This window comes from Sorex araneus, chromosome 3, assembly GCF_027595985.1.
Source record: "Sorex araneus isolate mSorAra2 chromosome 3, mSorAra2.pri, whole genome shotgun sequence".
NCBI lineage: Eukaryota > Metazoa > Chordata > Mammalia > Eulipotyphla > Soricidae > Sorex > Sorex araneus.
This window is the reverse complement of record NC_073304.1, coordinates 161,056,161-161,075,622: the sequence shown is the minus strand read 5'-3', so window position 1 is coordinate 161,075,622 and position 19,462 is coordinate 161,056,161. Positions and strand designations below refer to the sequence as shown.

The following is a 19,462-nucleotide window of genomic DNA, read 5'->3' as shown; positions in this document are numbered from 1 at the left end:
AAGAGGGAAAAGAAAGGGAGCCTCAGAAAGTTTAAAAGGAATTATACAATTCAAAAATTGGGATGTGGAATACATCAAGATTAGTAAAATACTATCATTTTACTAGGTATCATTAACAATTACCTGAAGAAATTAAAACATTTTGTAATATGTGATAACTTTAGTCCTTAATATATTATTAAATACTATGGCAATAATTTATACTTTGGAAATATACTTACCATCATTTTCTTTTGGCACTGATAGGGACTAAAATCATTTGGTCTGTATCTTTTATGAGCACCATCCTCATTGTTTACAAGAAATTCACCAATTGGGACAGTTCCTGTGCACCATTCAAGAACACCACTCCGCTGGGAAAGGGGAACCACCTGAAAGGAAACGGTGAAACACTTTGGGATACGAAGGGCATTAAAAGACACCTGGGCAGAATGTCCTGACTCTGTGCCAGGTTATCTTCACTGGGGAACCTCGGAGGGGGGCAGGTTGAGTTTCCCTCCCCATCCCAGCAGCCAAAAACCTCAAGAACCCAACTATTGCCATGCTCAAGGCCACCCTCCACACACTCAAACAAGCCTCAGCCAAGTGGGAACCAGCAGAAAAACCCAGGTATGCATGACCCATAACTGAGATCTCCAAGCCCGCTTGGATTGGGACTGGGCCTCCTCCCCACAGCTCCCCAGTTCTCCAGTAGCTTGGCAGTCACACCAAGAGAGAACTCTGTCCTAGCAAACTCTGGAGCAGTGCAGATTGGTACCCCATTCAGGGGAAGGCCAACAGTATCTACATCAATTTATAGGTGTTCTTATCTACTATCCCATCAATCCAGCTTTGGATTCCTATTCAGAGTCATCTGCACACATACAAAATATTCTCTGTTTAAGATTATTCAGTGCAAAAAACAAAAAAGAAAAAAGGGAAATTACACTTGTGGAAGGATGGGTGTCGGAACATTGTACGACTAAAACGGAATCATGAACAATTTTGTTATGCTCTATTTCATGATGATTTAATTAAAACAAAAGATTATTATTCAGCACAGCATAGCACTGTTTGCAATAAGAAAGCACTACAAACAACCCAAATTTTGTATGCTAAGGACTCTCTAATGACTATGTGCAATACATATTGCAGCTACTGAGAAAGGCAACTATGGGGCTGGAGCAATAGTGCAGTGGGGAGGGCATTTGCCTTGCACACAGCCGACCCAGGTTCTATTCCCAGCATCCCATATGGTCCCCTGATCACGGCCAGGGTAATTCCTGAGTGCAGAGTCAGGAGTAACCCTTGTGCATCGCCGGGTGTGACCCAAAAAGCAAAAAATATATAAATAAATAAAATTTAAAAAAAGAATGGCAACTATGCCCTTAGTATAATTTTGAGTTAAAAAGAAGATAGCGGGCCGAGGAGACAGTACTGGGATAGATTTGTGTTTGGTCACAGGCACCCTGCCAAGCCATTCCCAGGTATGGCATAAGAGGCCCTGATGCACCACTGTGCTGGCTCTGATGTTCCCCAGCATCACAGACCCAGGCAGAGAGCTGTCATGACAATTTGTCAAGAGTGGTCCTGGGCCCCTGAAGCCCGTCTGGGAAGCCTCACTCCCTTTCAAATATACATACACACATAGGCACAGCATTGTTTTTTTTTCTCTAAGAAAGAAGGGAAGTAGGGAAATACATTCGTAGTCTATTTGCGTAACTGGAAACAAGCTATAGTGGCACCAGGGACCAAGCAGGGGTAACCGAATTACCTTGTATGTACAAATGGTCAGTTTTCTCTTCCTGGTCTCAGTGTTTCTCTGCAGTAACATGTTACACATCTGGAAAACCTGCTGCATGACAGCATCCTGTCTCAGGTCATCACGACCCTTCAGAAAAATCAAACATGAGGAAGTTAGCACAATCACTTCCCTTATAAAATCACAGTAAACTGATGACAGCTAAGGGTACTCAGATGTCCACCTGAGCATCTTACTCAGTCTCTAAGGTCTGTAGCTCCTTGGTTACTCTTTCCTTGAGAATAAGCGATACCACTGGATAGGCAGAATGATTTAGAGAAAAAAAAGTTTCCCCTGGCTGCTTTAGTAGGTAGGTGAGCTGAAATTCCCATACCCAAGGCACGGTGCAGAGCGAGGCCCCGTTAGCCCAGACAGCTGACAAGTGGCATAAAGGGGAATGCCAGTCCTTTCTGGAGCATTTAACAACAATTAGCACAGTGTCAGATTCAGGAGAGGAAAGCAAGGAACTTCACATTGAACTATTCTGGAAGATAAGCAACTATCACCATTTCCCCTCCCTGCTGCCCCCCCAATAAAGAAGCAGAGTGCTAAGATCATTGTGTCTGGACATATCCAAATTATTTCTTACTTCACTATTATAATTTGATCTTTAGAGACAAAAATTGGGGAGAAATATTCCCCACTTAAAAAATGATGTATTCCTATTCTGTCAGTTTTCCTCACTTATTTAGAATAAAAGTGAAGACCTCTATAATGTGAAGAAAATCTCAACTAGTTTAACTTTATCCCATCAGCCATATAAAAACAGACTGGAGAAGGGAAGCCTCACCTTGACAAGTTGTCTTCTTTCCTTGCCATCGGAGCCCAAACAGTCTATTATTTTTGGCAAATTTAAGCCTCCTGCTAAACGAAATTCTGCTTTAAATGACTGTATAGTCACCAGATTTTTATATTCTCCAGTGGGATCCACCTAATTAAAAGGATGACCATAATAGTAGATCAGATACACTATTTGCATTTAAAGAAAATAATTACAAAACGACATTCCTAGTGTTAAATAGGAATGAGTGACAGTGAATTCTGTTATGAGCTGGAACTAAACAATTTATATTCAAATGAAAGAATTGACATTTTAGAAGGTTTAAAAGAATGATAAATATTACAATTACTTCCCTAAGTGTCTTTAATTAAACCAGGGCTTACAAGTTAAAATAGTATGTTGAAAAACTACTGAAAGACCAAGACTTAGGTATTACCACTTGTATATGGAACTCATCTGAAAACAGCAAACTCCTCATAGAAACACCACAATGTCTATTTTGTAAAGGGTAAAAAGGTATTTTCCAGCTTCTAACTGTTAATGGGCATTTTCAGTAAAGATTCAGCTAAATAACTTTGTTAATAAAGCTGCAAAGATAAGTTATATAAGAAGAAATAACGTAAATAAAAATAACTTTTCTAAACCAGAACCTTCATTTATATATATATATATATATCCTTAACAATATTTTACTTCCACCAATAAAAGATTGATCTGAAATAGCCATATAAATATATAGTTTAATATTATGTCACTATCAATATAGTTTAATGGATACAGATTTTTAAAGGTGTAGACAGTACAGCAGTTCTTGCTTTGCACACAGGTTTGAACCCCAGCATGCCAGATGGTCCCTGAGCCCACCAGGAGTGATTTCTGAGCACAGAGCCGGGAGTAAACCCTGTGCACAATTGGGAGTGGCCCCCAAGCAAGCAAAGAAACCTATTAGAGAATTTCCTGCCAAGCTAAAGTTAATCTTGGCACAGGCATACTGACTCTTTCCTTCTTCTGACCAAAATTCAGATAGTCTACTGAGTTCTATGAGATAGGAGGTAGAGAAACTGACATTTAATCATGTGTGATCTACCAAAAAAAGTCTATTTAAAACAGTTGCGCTAAGTAAAATTTTAGTTAATGAAAAAAAAAAAGAAACTAATGGAAAATTACCTTAATTTCCATAGTAGGAACAACAACATCTTCTAAATTCCTAAGTTTAGTAATTGGCTGGTCTGCTGGGATAGTTATGCCTTCTGTATTTAAAAAAAAAAAGGGTCTCAGTAAACACAACACTGAAATAAAGCAAAACTCAGTGCCTCAGCCTGTGGTTCACCTGTGGTTCAGACCCTGATTTAGAAAGGAAGACCCTGGAATTGGGAATAATGAACCAAAGCATCAGAGCAGAGCAGTAATTAACATGGCTCAGACATGAGTGTGTTACCTGGTTCCCTGGCACTTATAATTAGGCCTTATTCCACGGAAGGGGTCAGGCTGAGCACCTTAAGCTCACTACACAACGTTTTACATAACATACAATTATTCTGTCACTTTACTATGTAATATGAGTGAGGGACAGGACTGTTTTCTGAGCTTCCCTGGAGAAATGCTATTGAAAAAGATGTTTAAAATAACACTTTAAAGGTAACAATTTAATCATGAAGATATGATTCTGAGTAGGAAAAGGAATGTGAAAGTATGGGGAGAAATACACAAAGGAAGGTGCAGAACCAAATATCCTAATAGCTCAGAATTACTGAACAGACACGGCAAGAAGAGTGATGGACCGGGGCAGGGGAGAAGGTTCAGAGGTCCCGTGAGCACCAACAGGAGTGAAGCCTGACCCTGGAGGCAGAGGTAGCACCCTCCCCTCCCACCGAAAGTGATGGGTTACATGTAAAGGGCTCATTCTAGTAATTATGAAGGCAATGGTAAGACCTTTTAGGTTTAAGAGCATAAAAAGTAGCCAACATAAAACCTTTGATCTTGGGCAGTCAGGGAGGTGGCTGAGTAGTTGAGCACCACCAGCCTTATGTGTGAGGCCCCTACTTTGATCCCTGGTACCACACACGCAACAACACAAACCTCTGACAATTTAAAGTCTTTTCAGTTACTTTAATGAATATGTCACTATGCAATTCATAGCAACAAAAATTTGCACTAGAAAATTATTTCACCAATGTAATCATATAACTGTGTACCAACTATTATCAGTTTTACCATACGTGTGGTAACAGACCTAGTAGCCTCAGCAATCTTGTTAAGTTATGATTATGGGTAAATGGCAATTAGGATCTTTATTATCTGCACTTACAGTAATATGATTTTATTTAAATTTTTTTTTACTGAATCACTGAGAGTATTGTAATTTTAGACAGATTTACCTATTATGTTCTATAATTACGTATCTCTAAGAGAAAAACAGCCAAGAAAACAATTCATCTTCAAATACGTACTTCTTTGCGTCTTCCACTGACTGGCATCTAAGTTTGCTAATATGATATAAGAGTCACAAAGTGCCTCGACACTTTTGACCATCTGAGGTCTCCTATTTCTCATGGTATAAATTATTTTGTTTGCAGCCTCAGTTCGATCCTAATAATACAAACGAAACAAAAAAACTTATATGAAGAAATACGCTTGTCAAAGTTTTCAGTTATATTAACAAAAGGAAAAACCATCATTTTCACAAATAAAATACAACAAAGGTACAAGGTACAATAATTTCAAGACATTCAAGAAATTACTTAGGTGCCTTTAAATTTTTTTCCCCCCCACTTTTTTTTTTTTTTTTTTTTTTTTTTTTTTGCTTTTTGGGTCACACCCAGAGATCCTCAGGGGTTACTCCTGGCTTTGCACTCAGGAATTACTCCTGGCGGTGCTTGGGGGACCATATGGGATGCTGGGGATCGAACCCAGGTCAGCCATGTACAAGGCAAATGCCCTACCTGCTGTGCTATCGCTCCGACCCCTAAACTTTTATTTTTTATTGAATGCTGTGAGAGGGAGAAAAAAAGTAAAAGACCATTGCTTTCTTCTGTGCTTCATGAAATATTCAGAAATTTTCAACCATTATTTGGTGGCATAATAACAAAAGACTTATAAACTGAATATTTTCAGTAAAACACATTTGTACAATTCCCTGGGATTTAAGAAAAACATTCTGCGAAGGAAGTGCATACCGTAATTCAGAAAGTTATATATTTTTATTTCAAATACCTCATCAAGCGGAGAGCTTTGTTTTGGTGCAGTTTTAGTTATTCTCCTTCTTGCAGCTTCTGGCTTGGTCAAAAATTCATCCTTGTTTGCATTTGCTAAGGCCAGTATAATGAACAAAGTGTGATGGGGATGATCCATAGAGATTCTTGAGATGAGCTACCAGAAAATAAAGAACTATTTATGTTATGCCAACAAAACAGAAAAAAATTATAAATCCTTTTCATTATGTTCAACATTAAGGTGTATGTTACTCTACTAGATATTGCAGCGGGCAGAGTCTGTGGGAGGGGAAATATGTAACTTAGATAAATGAGAAAAACACGAGGAAAGGTTTATTCCTGCCCTTAGCTAGACTATTGACGCTAAATAGCCTTTTGATATTTCCATTTCCGAGAGTGGGAACAATAGTGCATTTTATGTAATAATGTGAAAGAAAAGCAGGTGGAGCTTTTTCTTGGGTTTACTTACATTATTGAGAACTTCATGAAATCCTAGGCCTCCCGTCATCTTGGTTCCCATTCTAGCAGCCAGTTGGTACATAAGAGGCAAAAACTTGTATGATGGAATCTTCATCCCAGCTCTCTACCGTAAAGAAAAAAGAGTGTGACAATGCATTTTAAGGATCTTGTTGTGCTCAGGGATTACTCCTGGCTCTGTGCTCAGGAGTGACCTCTGGTGAGGCTCAGGGGACCATATATGATGTGGTGTCAGGGAATGAACTAGGGCCAGCCACATTCAAGGCTAGTGCTTTCTCCCTGTTAATCTCCTCTACTAGCTCAGCTTCACTAACTATATTTGTTTTCACTTAGCTGAGTTTTTCTACTAAGTATTCTACAATGATTCATCAGAGTCATAATATTTGATCTTAAATTGTATTTCAGAACTGGCTACGTGGTATGGTTTGTATTCCAAGGAGGACAAAATGTGGATCTAGGCCTATGGGGACCTTTCTCTTAAGAAATCATGTATAGGAGCCAGAGAGAGTTCAGTGGGTAGGGTGCTTGCCTCACATATGGCTGAACTGAGTTCGATCCTGGGTATCCCATTTGGTCCTCCAAACACCACCAACACTTATACCTGAGTGGAGTCAGGAGTAAGCCCTCAGAATAGCGGGGTGTGGCCCCCAAGCCATACACAAATAACAACAACAACAAAAACCAAAACAAAACGTGAAGTCATGTTTAATACAATGGATTATCTACTTTCCCCTGTATGCTAAGAGTAAAAGAGTCAATGTGTGCGCAGAGCAGGGATTGACAGTACTGAGTCGTATATATCTGAGTCTGTCTTGCCCAAACAGTGCCCTGGGGGCCTGCCGTCTGCTCCTACGGTGCGCATGTGTTCCAGTTCTCTGAGTTATCACCCTGGCCCCAAGTTTACACAACTAAATTAATAGGTGTCATCAACCATATCTAAGATTTTAAAATTAAAACAGGAACTGCTGCCTTGATATTCTCCTAATTTTATTTCTTTTTCAACCCCCTGACCAAACATTCTGGGTACTTTCTTGTGGTAATCGCAAAAATAATAGAAAAGAACATATAAATTCTCTCAGCTACACATAAACCAGCACCATCAGAGTTAATTGCACCCCTAAGTAAGGAAGCAACACTTAGGGATGCAGCGTATAAAGAACCCTGACACTGAAGGCTTATGTCTAAGCTTTAAAAGGACTGGCCAGGGCTGGAGAGGTAGCACAGGGAGTAAGACAATGGCCTTGCACATAGCCAACCTCAGTGCAATTCTTGGCACCCATAAGGTCCCCTGAACACAGAGCCAGGAGTAAGCTCTGAGTACCATCAGGTGTGGCTTCAAAACCCCAAAACAAAATAAAATAAAACACAAGAGCACAGGCCAGAAGACTGGTTTCAAAATGAAGACTTGCCTTCATCATGCCATTGACTTCTGAAACTCCAGAATTTTCAAGCCAGAGGGAACAAAGTCGGAATATCCACATATCATGCTCTTCTCCACTTAATAAGCAGTTGATGTAATTTTCAACAGCTTTACATAAGAAACTCTTGCGATCCACTTTCAGAGCGCGGAGGGCACATTCATCGAGCTCAAGCTCTCGCTGCACCTTTACTGTGTATCTTGTGTTGGGTAACAAAGAAGATCACAAAGTCATATTTAATAGAACTCAAAGTCTTACATAACGTACAACATAAGGGAAAAATCTGCATATTGAGCACAAGAGACAAAACAAAATTTTAGGGATTACAAAATCATTTTACTTTAGTTGTAAATCTGTGTATGTTTCAAAAGCTACCCTAGGCAAACAAGGGTAGCTTTTGGTTAACTACTAAATAGATGCCTCTTACTTATACCAGAATATACAGAATACTTCACGCCTGTATTCTCCCCAAACACGCATCTCACTTGCTTGTCTCTAGGCATCTTTGCTTGTTTGCTATTCCCACTCCGGAGAAGCCTATGTTCCTTCTTGAATACTTCGTTCTCTCCCTTCAAGTCTTTCTAAGCAAGTTTCCTTTAAGAAAAACTACCTTGCTTCACTGAAAGAATGTGTGTGTGTGTGTGTGTGTGTGTGTGTTGTGTATACATAATATATATATATATATATATATTTTTTTTTTTTAACAAACTAGTCAGGTTTGAATAAAGGGTTTAATTATATCAAGATAGGTAGCTATTTTGTATTTAATTATTAACACCTCTTTTCTAATTACAAACAATCTAAAAAAGCACATACTTGAGATGAGTTATAACTAGTGCACGGATTCTTCAGAAAGAGACCTGAGTCCAAGGGCCAGTGGTAATACAGAAGGGAGCATGATGAGCATGTGAAAGACCCTCATTTTAATCCCTGTTACCCCCAGACATCACCAGCCAGAGCCTGGAATTGTACCCCCTACCCAAGCACTGGTTGTGGCCCACATTTAAAAATTAATAGGGAGGGCTTGAAAAGAGTACAATGTGGAAGGCAATTGTCTTGCAGGCACCAAATATGGTTACCAACAGGAGTGATCCCGGAGGGCAGCACCAGGAGTAAGAGCACTGCCAGGTGAGCCCACAAACCAAAAATGAATACTTAATTACATTAAAAGAAAGAACAAGGTCAAAGTCTCATCGATTCTGATAAACAACTATAAACTCAATAAGCTAAGCTGCAGTGTTCTAAACTATAGTACACCAAATTTAAAAAATGGTCAGGGGCTGGGGCCGGAGTGATAGCACAGTGGGTAGGGCGGGTAGGGCGTTTGCCTTGCACACAACCGACCTGGGTTCAATCCCCAGCATCCCATATGGTCCTCCAAGCACCGCCAGGAGTAATTCCTGAGTACAGAGCCAGGAGTAACCCCTGAGCATCTCTGGGTGTGACCCCCCCCCCAAAAAAAAAGAATAAAAATGGTCAGGGGCAACAGAGAGACACTGCGGAGGATAAGGTGCTTGCCTAACAAATGGCTGGCCCAGACTCGATCCCAGTACTGCATATGGTCCTCTGAGCACTGCCAGGCTTCACTCTTCACCCTGAGAACTACGGGGCATGGCCCCCAAGCAAAACAAAAATAAAATAAGTAAATGTAATGTGTTTTTTTAAAAAAAAAAAAACAGTCATGGGTCTGACTGGAGAAGATATACAGGAGTTAAGGTGCTTTCCATGCATGTGGCCAATCCTGGTTCACACCCTAGTACCACGTAATTGCCTGAGCACATAGCCAAAAGCATCCCCTGATCACCTGAGGGTCTGGCTACAAAACCCCTACTTCAAAAAAAGCACAGAAGTAAACAGTCAAGTGGCCCTTCCTATACACATTCACTCAGTTAATGCTATATGTAAAACTGTCACTTGTAGACAAATTTACCTGTTGGTCTGAATTTTATGTTCCCTAAGAAGGCCCACTTCCTCTTTGGCCCTTTTCAAAAGCGCTTGCTTATTTTCAAATTCTGATGACTTCATGTAGTTTTCAATTCTCTGGTACTGAGTATCAGAGAACCGTGCTAATGAAAGATATGCCCTCATTTTTCCATTTCTGAGCTCATCATTGCTTTCTCCATCAACATTTCCAGCAACTTCCACTGCCTGCGAAAGAAATCCACAATTCACTTTTATTTAGATTCAGACACACCTAAAAATCACTCAGGCCTAAGACACAGCAACACGAGTTAACATTTATGAGCTAAAATTATGGACTACAATATTTACTTGGCTTTACAACTTCGTCAGTTCAGAAATAACCAAAACAGCATGTAGTTATGTAAAACTTAAAGTAGACCACACTACACTTACCATGTTATGCTTACTCTGTGAGGTCACTGTTTACCAAATAAAAAGAGGGAGAAATAGGAAAATTGAAGGAACTGGAGAACGTGGGGCCAGAGTGACAGGCCAGTGAATAGGGCGCTTGCCTTGCACGCAGCTGACCTGAGTTGGACCCGCCGAGTCTGCCTGGATCATCCTGCATATAGTGCCAGGAGTAAGCCCTGAGCATCACTGGATGTGGCCCATAAACAAACAAAAAACAACAAAAGCAAAAGGGGCTGAAGAACTTAAGTCCTAGTCCTACTTTGTAGGACAGATGAGGTGCAAATGAGTAAAAGATTCTATAACCAGCTAATTTTGTAGATAAGTGAAAAAAATGACAAGAAATAATTTTTGAGGGCAGAGCAATAGCACAGTGGGTAGGGGGTTTGCCTTGCACGTGGCCAACCCGGGTTCAATCCCCAGCATCCCATATGGTCCCCTGAGTACAGCCAGGAGTAATTCCTGGGTGCAGAGTCAGGAGTAACTCCTGATTATCACTGGGTGTGGCCCAAAAAGCAAAAAAATGATAATAATAATAATTTTTGAAAAGTATAGTTGGTGTGGGGGTACCAAGAAGACACTCTATTTTGAAAATGTGCTTCTTAAAATTGTGTTCCTATCTTGCACTGTGAAAAAAATGTAATAATAACTATACAGGACTACAACAATATTTAAGGAAAGGTAAAACCATATATTCATTTGTTTTTGAAATACACACACTATCAATTAAAAAGACAGTTTATCTGTGCTGAATATTTATCTTCAGGTTTGCACAAACATCTTACCTTTTCCAGATAAGTCTGCATGATGACCGTAGGATTCTCTAAGCATGTTTCTGCTAACCAGTTGCCACAAACCCTCAGGCATTCTGTGTATATTAGTTTTAAGTTGGGATCATCCTAGATATAAAAAGCGAAGTCTTAAAACATACTCATTCTCATGACTCTGCAACTCTCTCTTCTATGTAGGAGAAATAAGCAGGCTAGCAATGCTGCTTCTCAACTACTTTCACCACACAACTATTTTGAGAATATCAAGTATGGAAGTTTATGAACAATCATGCTTTACTGTTTATTATTAGCATTATGAGGCAACTCATATTTACTAAATACTTCTGACAGCACTCAAATATAAACTCATTTAATCTAATGAAACCAACCCAATGAAGTAAATACTATTATTATCCTGAATCTTATAGAATAAAAAATTAAAACTGAGGTACTAAGAGAGTAGACAAGGCAACACTGTTCTGTAATACTTAAACATTGCGCTGTTCTAGTTCCTGATGCTTTGGTGCAGTGATGGCACTCCTGAAAGATTGCCATCTTTTAGGTTGTCTTACAACTGTCCAATACCACAAGCACAGGTAACAGTCACTACTAGGTGTAGGTTCAAGTGACCAAACCTTTATAAACATTTAATGATTCCTAAAGGCGCCTCTACTTTGGCTACTGTATGCTGGAGATAGAGCTGTTTAAGAACTGCACTTGCAAAGACAGGGCACAGTAGGTAAAATTAAACATGATTATTTCCAAAGTATTTGAATTGATAAACTTATGCATGAAAAGTTGCTCCCCCTCCTTACTTTCTCTTCCAATTTTTTTATTTGCAATTTCAAATTTATAATAGACATTTCATGTTCGTTTCCTACATACCCTTCTAATAGTCTAGAAAAGATTTTTTAAAAAAGGCTTAACATTGGAATAAACTATAAATGATAGGTAGACTAATAGAATTTTATAAATAGAAGAAACAAATACTTTCTAAATGGACATGTCCTAATTTCCAAGAATTTTTATAATTTCTTATTTATGTATTAGTAATTATAAGTCTTTACTATAATTGTGGATTTATCAAAATATCTAAAAGCACAGTAATTTTTAAAACAACAAATAATCATTTCAGCTATTTTTTTTAAAAAAGCAAACCTCGGCACAACTGGCATCCAACTTCTTGATCATTTGCTTGAGAATATTCAGGGCAAGGCTCTGTTCCTCTTTTGCCCAGAATACCTGGGCTTCCTCCAGCTGCCACTCAGAGACTCCACAACTAGCTGAATTATACTGTTTAATTTGAAATATTGCCCTTTCAGGGAGCTGAAATGAAAATGACATGGGAATCAAGACTTCTACTTCCTACTAGTAATAATAATAATAAAAGCAGTCACTACCCTTCATGAAGGACTTCACTGTTCGTACTGTCTTATATACATTTATGTCTCCCTGGCTCTCACCATCTCTATGTGATTATAGGTAATCTGTCTGTACACAGTATATAAAACCACTTTCTTGTAATCAATATGTTAAGTTTGGTACCTTATTTTATAACCAGGAATTTGAGGTTAGCTAGAGTTCCTTGCCTAAAGCTTAAAATCAAGTCTAGTTACAAAATGGGGATTTTAAACAACGAAGCTATATAATTTGTGTGTTTGCAATACGCACAATATAACTTTACTCACAGCTGCTCTCTCAGTAACATTTATTTTTTCACTCAACTCATGCTTTCTCTATCCTGGACAATAAAGGGAAATGTCAAGAGGTGAGATAGCATGGTTTCAATCCTATTACCTGAGTGTTCTTGAAAGTTCGGGCTAGTGTGGAGAGTTCTATGAGATGCTTGGTGAGAATGTCCTTAAAACATTCTTTCTGGGCATTTTCCATTTGCTTTTCCATCAAGATCTCCAAAATTACGGTGCGTAGAGCCATGATAGGCTCCTGAAAGCTAAAATCACTGTCTTTGAGAAGCTGGGAGTGTTTTCTCCATTTATTGTATATTTCAGTAGGTGGCTTGCCAGGGACCGATCTGAAAACCAAGTAAGTCATGTAAGCAAAAGAAATTTTAAAAATTGCTATTATGCAAGCTAGGAGTATTAAGATATAACAAAGGAGTTTTTGAATAACAAGATGGAAACTTCTAAATAATGTTTTTGCTTGGGGCTACACAATGCCCAAACAATGCTCAGTGCTGACCCCTGGCGCTGCACTCAGGGATCACTCCTGGCAGCCTCAGGCGACCATATAGAATGCCAGGGATCGAATCCACATCAGCCGCATGCGAAGCAGGTGCCCAATCCACTGTACTGTCTTTCCGGCCCTCAATGCAAACTTAGAAATAATTTGAAATAAGGATCAAAGTTTGGAAAACTACAAAATGACCAGAGCTCTGGGAAACAATGTAGACAATATAGACACTTACCACGTCAAGTTTTAAAAATACCCTTCAGGATGAGAGAGGCAGCTCTGGCTGGAGTTCATGCTTTGCATGTTGGATGTTCGGGGTGAGTTCCTAGGACTGCATAGTCCCCTGAGCACCACTGGCTGCGGCCCAAAAGCAAACCCAAAATACCCCAACTTCAAAAAGCAGGCATCTAAATGAGTACTATGTTGTTTGTGGTTGCATTTTGGGGGCCATACCTTGAGAATATATTCTGCTGGCCTGAGTACAGAATGCCTGTGCATCCAGGTCCTTGGGAAAAGAGGACATGCCAACCAGGGTTTGTACCAAACTAAGCAGTGACCTACAGCGCCTCCAAGACCCAGGGGAGGCCTCTGCATAACTGCAGCTGCCAAAGAAGCTAACCCAGTGAAGGAAATGCTGGCATCTGGCGAGGGGCTCATTTAGTCACATCACTCCCCAGAAAAAGAGCACGCGTGTGTGCATTAATTTCTCAGAACAGCATATACAGAGCCTATGTTCAAACTGAGCAACATCATCCAGTCTTTCAGGACTGCTGTGGCAAGGAGTGGAGATGAAGAGAGACCTAGAAGTCCACAGGTGAGGGCAGGGGTGATGGCAACGTGACACCGGGAAGGCTACAGTGACTCAAAACTTCTAATCCCTCCCAAAGTGGTTCTAGAGCAGCCAGTCTCAAAATTTTTCCTGTTTTGGGATTTTCTGGTCATATCTGTCAGTGTTCGGGGACTGTTCTTGGGGAAATGCAGTGCCAGGTATTGACCTCGGGGCATCCTGCATGCCAAGTACGCGCTCTGACACTCTGATCTAGCTCCAGCTTCACAAGTCTCAAACATCTTTGTGTGCCACACCCGGCGATGCTCAGGGATTACTCCTGGCTCTGCACTCAGGAGTCACTCTCCTGGCAGGGCTCAGGGTACCATATAGGGTGCCAGAGATAACCTGGTTGGCTGCGTACAAAGTAAGCGCCTTACCCACTGAACTATCTCCCTGGCCTACAAGCCTCAAACTTTGAACGCCTATACAATCTTAGGAATTATTGAAGAGCCTGAAGAGCTTTTGTTTATTGGATTATGTCTATTTTTTATCATGAAGAACTAGGGGAAATTACAAAAAAATTAATTTAAAAATTAAAATTAATCTACTATTAAAATTTTAAAGTTTTTCTTGTGTTTTAGTTGTGTGTGTGTGTGTGTGTGTGTGTGTGTGTGTTGTATAGGGCCACATTCAATGGTATTCTAGGGCTTTTTCCAGTCTTGTAAGCTCAGGGGTCACTCCTGGTGGTGCTCAAGGGATACTATCAGCCAGGGATCAAACCCAGGCCTCCAACAACCCTCTTTCCTGCAAAGCATGCACACTAGCCTGTGGGCTTGTGCCCTAGCCCCTACCATAAATTTATTTTTATTTTTATTTTTTTAATTGAACCACACTGAGATAACACAGTTATAACGTTGTTCATGATTGGACTTTAGTGATATGTTCCAACACCCTTCCCTTAATAAAATTTTTAATGAAAAGTAACTGTCTCAAAACAGAGAAACTTTTGCATTTCTGCAAATCTCTTTATTAGACTGACAAATTCTCATGCATGCTTCTGCATTTGTTTTGATATTTTGGCCAAGATCACTTGTCAGTGATCTCTGGGTTTGGCCGAGATATGTAAAGAAATCTAACCTCATATGGTCCTGCAATCGAGAAGAGTAGAGCACATGTATAGTCCCAATAGACCAACTTCACTTAACCTCATGACAGAATGATGAACCCCCCACAACCTCCAAACCAAACAAAATCTTGCTATAATTATAAAGATAGATTTGAATTCATGGGTCACTTGGAATGGATTTTGGGGATCCAGGAATTTTCAGACAACACCAAGGACTGCCCTTGTCAAAGCAAACCACATTAAGCGCAACGCCAGGAGCTGCTAGAACATGAGTCTTTGTTCTCCAGTTCATCAGATTTTCCCTGAGGACCATCCCCCACCTTCCTTGTGAATCCCACTCTACGGGTTACTGTTACTGTCAGGGTTTTTTTAGAAATGCTGCCCTCTCACATCACTGGCTTTGTCTTCTGCTATGCAATTTTGGGAAAGTATCCTATTTTCTGACTCTAAAATTTCTTCTTTCTACTTAAAAAAAAAGAGCATATTTTAAGATTTATTTTAGCAGTGTAGAGAACAGAGTCACCTGTATGCTCTTTCCTGGCTCTTTAATAAATGGTGATTCAGAATGACAGGGCTAGGCAGGGTGCTAAAGACTATTAAATATGTAGGGGCCCCCATTTTAGAAATAGGAAGAGAGGCTCAAAAGTGCCAAGTGGTTTTCTCAGGGTCACAAAATTTGAACTTTAACATATAGCATCCTAAATAACTTTTCACCATTTTTTTCAATTTAATTTTTTTTTTATTTTATAAGTTAGTTCACAATGTTTGATTACATTTAATATTCAAACACCAATCCCACCACCATTACACTTTCCCACCACCAAATTCGGGATGTTTCCCTCCCAAACGCCAATCCCTGTCCCAAAACACAACAGAAAGAATATATTTGATATTGTCTGTTATGAAGAACTTCTGAACATGCTTACAAAAAAGTGTTCATATAGGAAAACAGTGTGAAGATTGTTCAATGTTGGCAGAAGCCATTAAGACATTCTATAGGGTATCACTAACATGTTGTTAAAGTTTAGGTGGTGTGAGCTTTGGTATATATATCTGAAAATATGTACATATGCACATATATATATATTTCCCTCTATGATTTGTTGCCTACTGTCTGAACCCCAACAAATACGGTGTGGTAATTATGGAGAATAGGAGTGTCTTATGATGTGTCACAGGCCGCTTTTACGGCCGTGCGGTCTAGGAATATGTTCACTCATATGTGAGGCTCGGCTGAGCCTGCAGGGAGTGGTCTGGAGTGGGGTGGCAGTTGGGTTGTGGCTGCCGGGGCTGGGTCCCTTGGGGTGGGGAGGGCTCTCACCCATCCCCCTCTGTGGCACCCCATCTACTCACCATTTTAAGAGACAATCTGCCCTCAACACCTACTGTACATTTACTGACTCAATAAATGCAGATGAATGTTTCCTAGAGTCTAGTCACGTCAGCAAGAAAAATACCCTGGGGATACTAGAGTAAACATGAGAATGGGCCCCACTTTGAGGCCATTTCTAACACAGTATGGCACAGATCAATGAAATGGCAGTACTGGAACACAGTACTGTACAGCAGGGTAGGATGTGCTTTAGATAAGACAAATGAAAGTACATAAAAACAAAGGAGGAAACAATTTCATCTAGGGTAAGGCAAAGAAATATGATAAACCACAATGAAGATAAAAAGAACATATTCTGGGGCTGGAGCAATAGCACAGCGGATAGGGTGTTTGCCTTGCACACGGCCAACCCAGGTTCGATTCCCAGCATCGTATATGGTCCCCTGAGCACCGTCAGGAGTAATTATTCCTGAGTGCAGAGCCAGGAGCAACCCCTGTGCATCGCCGGGCATGACCCAAAAAGCAAAAAAAAAAAAAAAGAACATGGTCAGAAAGAGCATCTCTGAAAACATTTATGTCAGTAAGAGGACAGGCCACTCTGGTAACAAACCTGCATCTTGATACAAGGAAAGAAACAAAGTCATGGCTGGTGGGCTACCTGCAGAAGTCCCTGCTCGAAACCCATCATAAAGTCTCCTGAGTCACGTACCTTGAGATAAGCTCCCCAATGTTTTCTAGCTCAGCGATGGCCTGCAGTCTGCTCAGTGTGGGGTAGAGAGAATAGACAGACTCCAAGCTGCCCTTGCACACCTCTTCCACTTCTTTGACTCTGGTGGCAGAAAGGACAAGAGACTCTGAAAACTGAGGAGAGGTTTGCGGGAAGTTAAAAATCCACATTTGGCTGCCACCCATGTTGTGCTGGGAGAGAGGGCAGCTGGGATACAGAAGGGACCACTATGACCATGAAGGCTGGAAGGGATCTCTCAGGAATGGAGATGAGTGCTGGAAGTGGGTAAAGGACATACATGATGGCCTCTCAGTATCTGCATTGCAAACCATAATGATTAAAGGGAGGAAGGGAGAGGGAGGCAGGAAGAGGCGGACAGGGAGAGGGAGAAAAGAAAAAGTCCTCAGGGAGGTGGGATGTTGAGAAGGATGCTGGGGAAATAGGCCACAGGAAATGTGCACTGGTGGTGGTCAGGTGGGTTTTGGAATATTTTAAGACTAAACCTGATCATTAACAGCTTTGTAACTGTGTATCTCATGGTGATTCAATTAAAAATTTTTTTTCACATCTTGGACTGGGGAGGTGGATCAGAGGGCTACAGTGTATGCTTTGCATGTAGAAACCCAGGGTTTGGTCCCCAGCACTGTGTCAGCAGACCACCAGGAATGACCCAACCTCCCATCCCCAAATGTCTGCATGGGCCAAGGAGATAGACAGCTCAAAGGGCTAGTTTGCAAGCTTCGCAAGGGGAACTCTGGGTTCCATCCCGTGCATTGTGGTTCCCTGGGAACAACTGGGTATGCCCCTCCCCCAGCCAAAAATAAACCAATCAAAATGCTTGCAGAAGAAAATTCACCAAGCATTAATACCTTAGATGTGGTGAAGCTATAAAATGATTTATCATTGGATATTGCCTATTACTTCTGCACTATTTGGGTTTTAACACTGAATGACATGAGTTGTATATTACACAAAGAGTGTTGTTTTAGGAAATAGCATGAAAAGACAGAAACTAACTGGCCATAACTACTAACCCATGTCCCAACACCAGTGTAAATCCTTATTTAAAAAAAAATTTATTGAATCACCATGAGATAGCCCATTCCAAAGCTGTTCATGATTGGCTTTCAGTCATACAGTGTTCCAACACCCATCCCTCCACCAGTATATATTTCCCAGCACCAATGCCCCCAGTGTCCTTCCCCTCACACCCCCAGGAACCTTCTCCCCCTTCCCCCCAGCTTTTTCCTTTTGGGCATTGTGGTTTGCAATACAGATATTAAAAGGTTATCACGTGTCTCCCTTTACCTACTTTCAACACTCAGTTCTTATCCAGCATGATCATTTCCAACTATTATTGTCATACAGGTCCCTTCTGTCTTACCTACCCTCTGCCCCACACACCCAGTGAAAATTCTTATGCTAAAAGTGGTTCTTTCAGGAAAGCTATGACATTAAATGCAAAAATATAGGGACTATTATACGATACCTGGCACATCTGAGAGTCTCATAAAATGTGGAGAATTCTCTATCTCTTAGAGTCTGTAGTGCATTATACAGTGACTCATGGTAACTGTTTCCTTCTGCTCCTTTGCTGGGAAATTATTAAGAAAATGAAAGAAAAATTATTAGTAACAAATAACTCTGAAAAATGCACTACATAAACGTTACCAAAAATGCATAATTTAAACATCAAATTAAGATATAGGGGCTGGAAGGATAGCGTAGTGGGTAGGGTGTTTGCCTTGCATGTGGCTGACCCAGGTTCGGTAACTGGCATTCAATGGTCCTCTGAGCACCAGCAGGAATTAATTCCTGAGTGCAGAACCAGGAGTAACCCCTGAGCATAGTCAGGTATGGACCCCCCTCAAAAAAAAAAAAAAAAAAAAAAACACTAAGATTTCTCCATGTTAAAAACATGCCTACAAATCTAGTGAGAAATACAATTTATGGATTGTCTAAATTTTTCAAGCCAAAAGAGTAAATTTCTCAGATGTTTTTGACTGGTTCCAAATATGATATATTTTCATTTATTTATTTTAAAAATTAAACGCCTGCCGACACTAGGCGCCAGGTTCTAGATATGCAGGGGACCCACAGTGGACAAGTCAGAGAGAAGTTCTCCCTCTTTTTTTTGAGGATGGGCATACCCAGAGCCTTTCTGGCTCTGAGCTCAGGAATGACCCCGGCCATGCTCAGGGGACCATGTGCGGTGCAGGGAATTTGAACCAGGGTTGTAGCTGCTACAGCCACATGCCTTATTCTTGTACTGTATCTCTGGCCCCCTAGTTTTGTGATATATGTTCAGATTTTGAGAAGATCGACAATGAAAAAGAAAAACATCTAACAGCAGCAGGGGAGATGCAGGTAATTAGAACAAGGCAAGAAGAGACTGACTAGGAGGCTACTGGAGAATGGGCAATCAGAAAAGGCCAGTGTGAAGGTGTGATGTAACTAAATGACATAATTAATTTAGCCTCGAAATATGTTAACAAAAAACAAAAGAAGA

General features: G+C 40.4%; 1 protein-coding gene across 1 annotated transcript in view; it reads right to left on the bottom strand.

Annotated features, from left to right (window-relative positions):
• ATM (ATM serine/threonine kinase) overlaps nt 1-19,462 on the bottom strand; it is a 102,802-nt gene that overhangs the window by 13,639 nt on the left and 69,701 nt on the right. Inside the window, exons 45-58 of the mRNA XM_004614100.2 lie at nt 18,443-18,547; nt 16,936-17,055; nt 12,606-12,840; nt 11,967-12,134; nt 10,824-10,937; nt 9,599-9,816; nt 7,660-7,867; nt 6,243-6,356; nt 5,775-5,930; nt 5,012-5,150; nt 3,729-3,811; nt 2,571-2,711; nt 1,754-1,870; nt 222-371 (exon numbers count right to left, since the gene is read on the bottom strand). Of these exons, the coding sequence (XP_004614157.2) occupies nt 222-371; nt 1,754-1,870; nt 2,571-2,711; nt 3,729-3,811; nt 5,012-5,150; nt 5,775-5,930; nt 6,243-6,356; nt 7,660-7,867; nt 9,599-9,816; nt 10,824-10,937; nt 11,967-12,134; nt 12,606-12,840; nt 16,936-17,055; nt 18,443-18,547 (2,068 nt within the window). The remainder of the gene's footprint in view (nt 1-221; nt 372-1,753; nt 1,871-2,570; nt 2,712-3,728; nt 3,812-5,011; nt 5,151-5,774; nt 5,931-6,242; nt 6,357-7,659; nt 7,868-9,598; nt 9,817-10,823; nt 10,938-11,966; nt 12,135-12,605; nt 12,841-16,935; nt 17,056-18,442; nt 18,548-19,462) is intronic.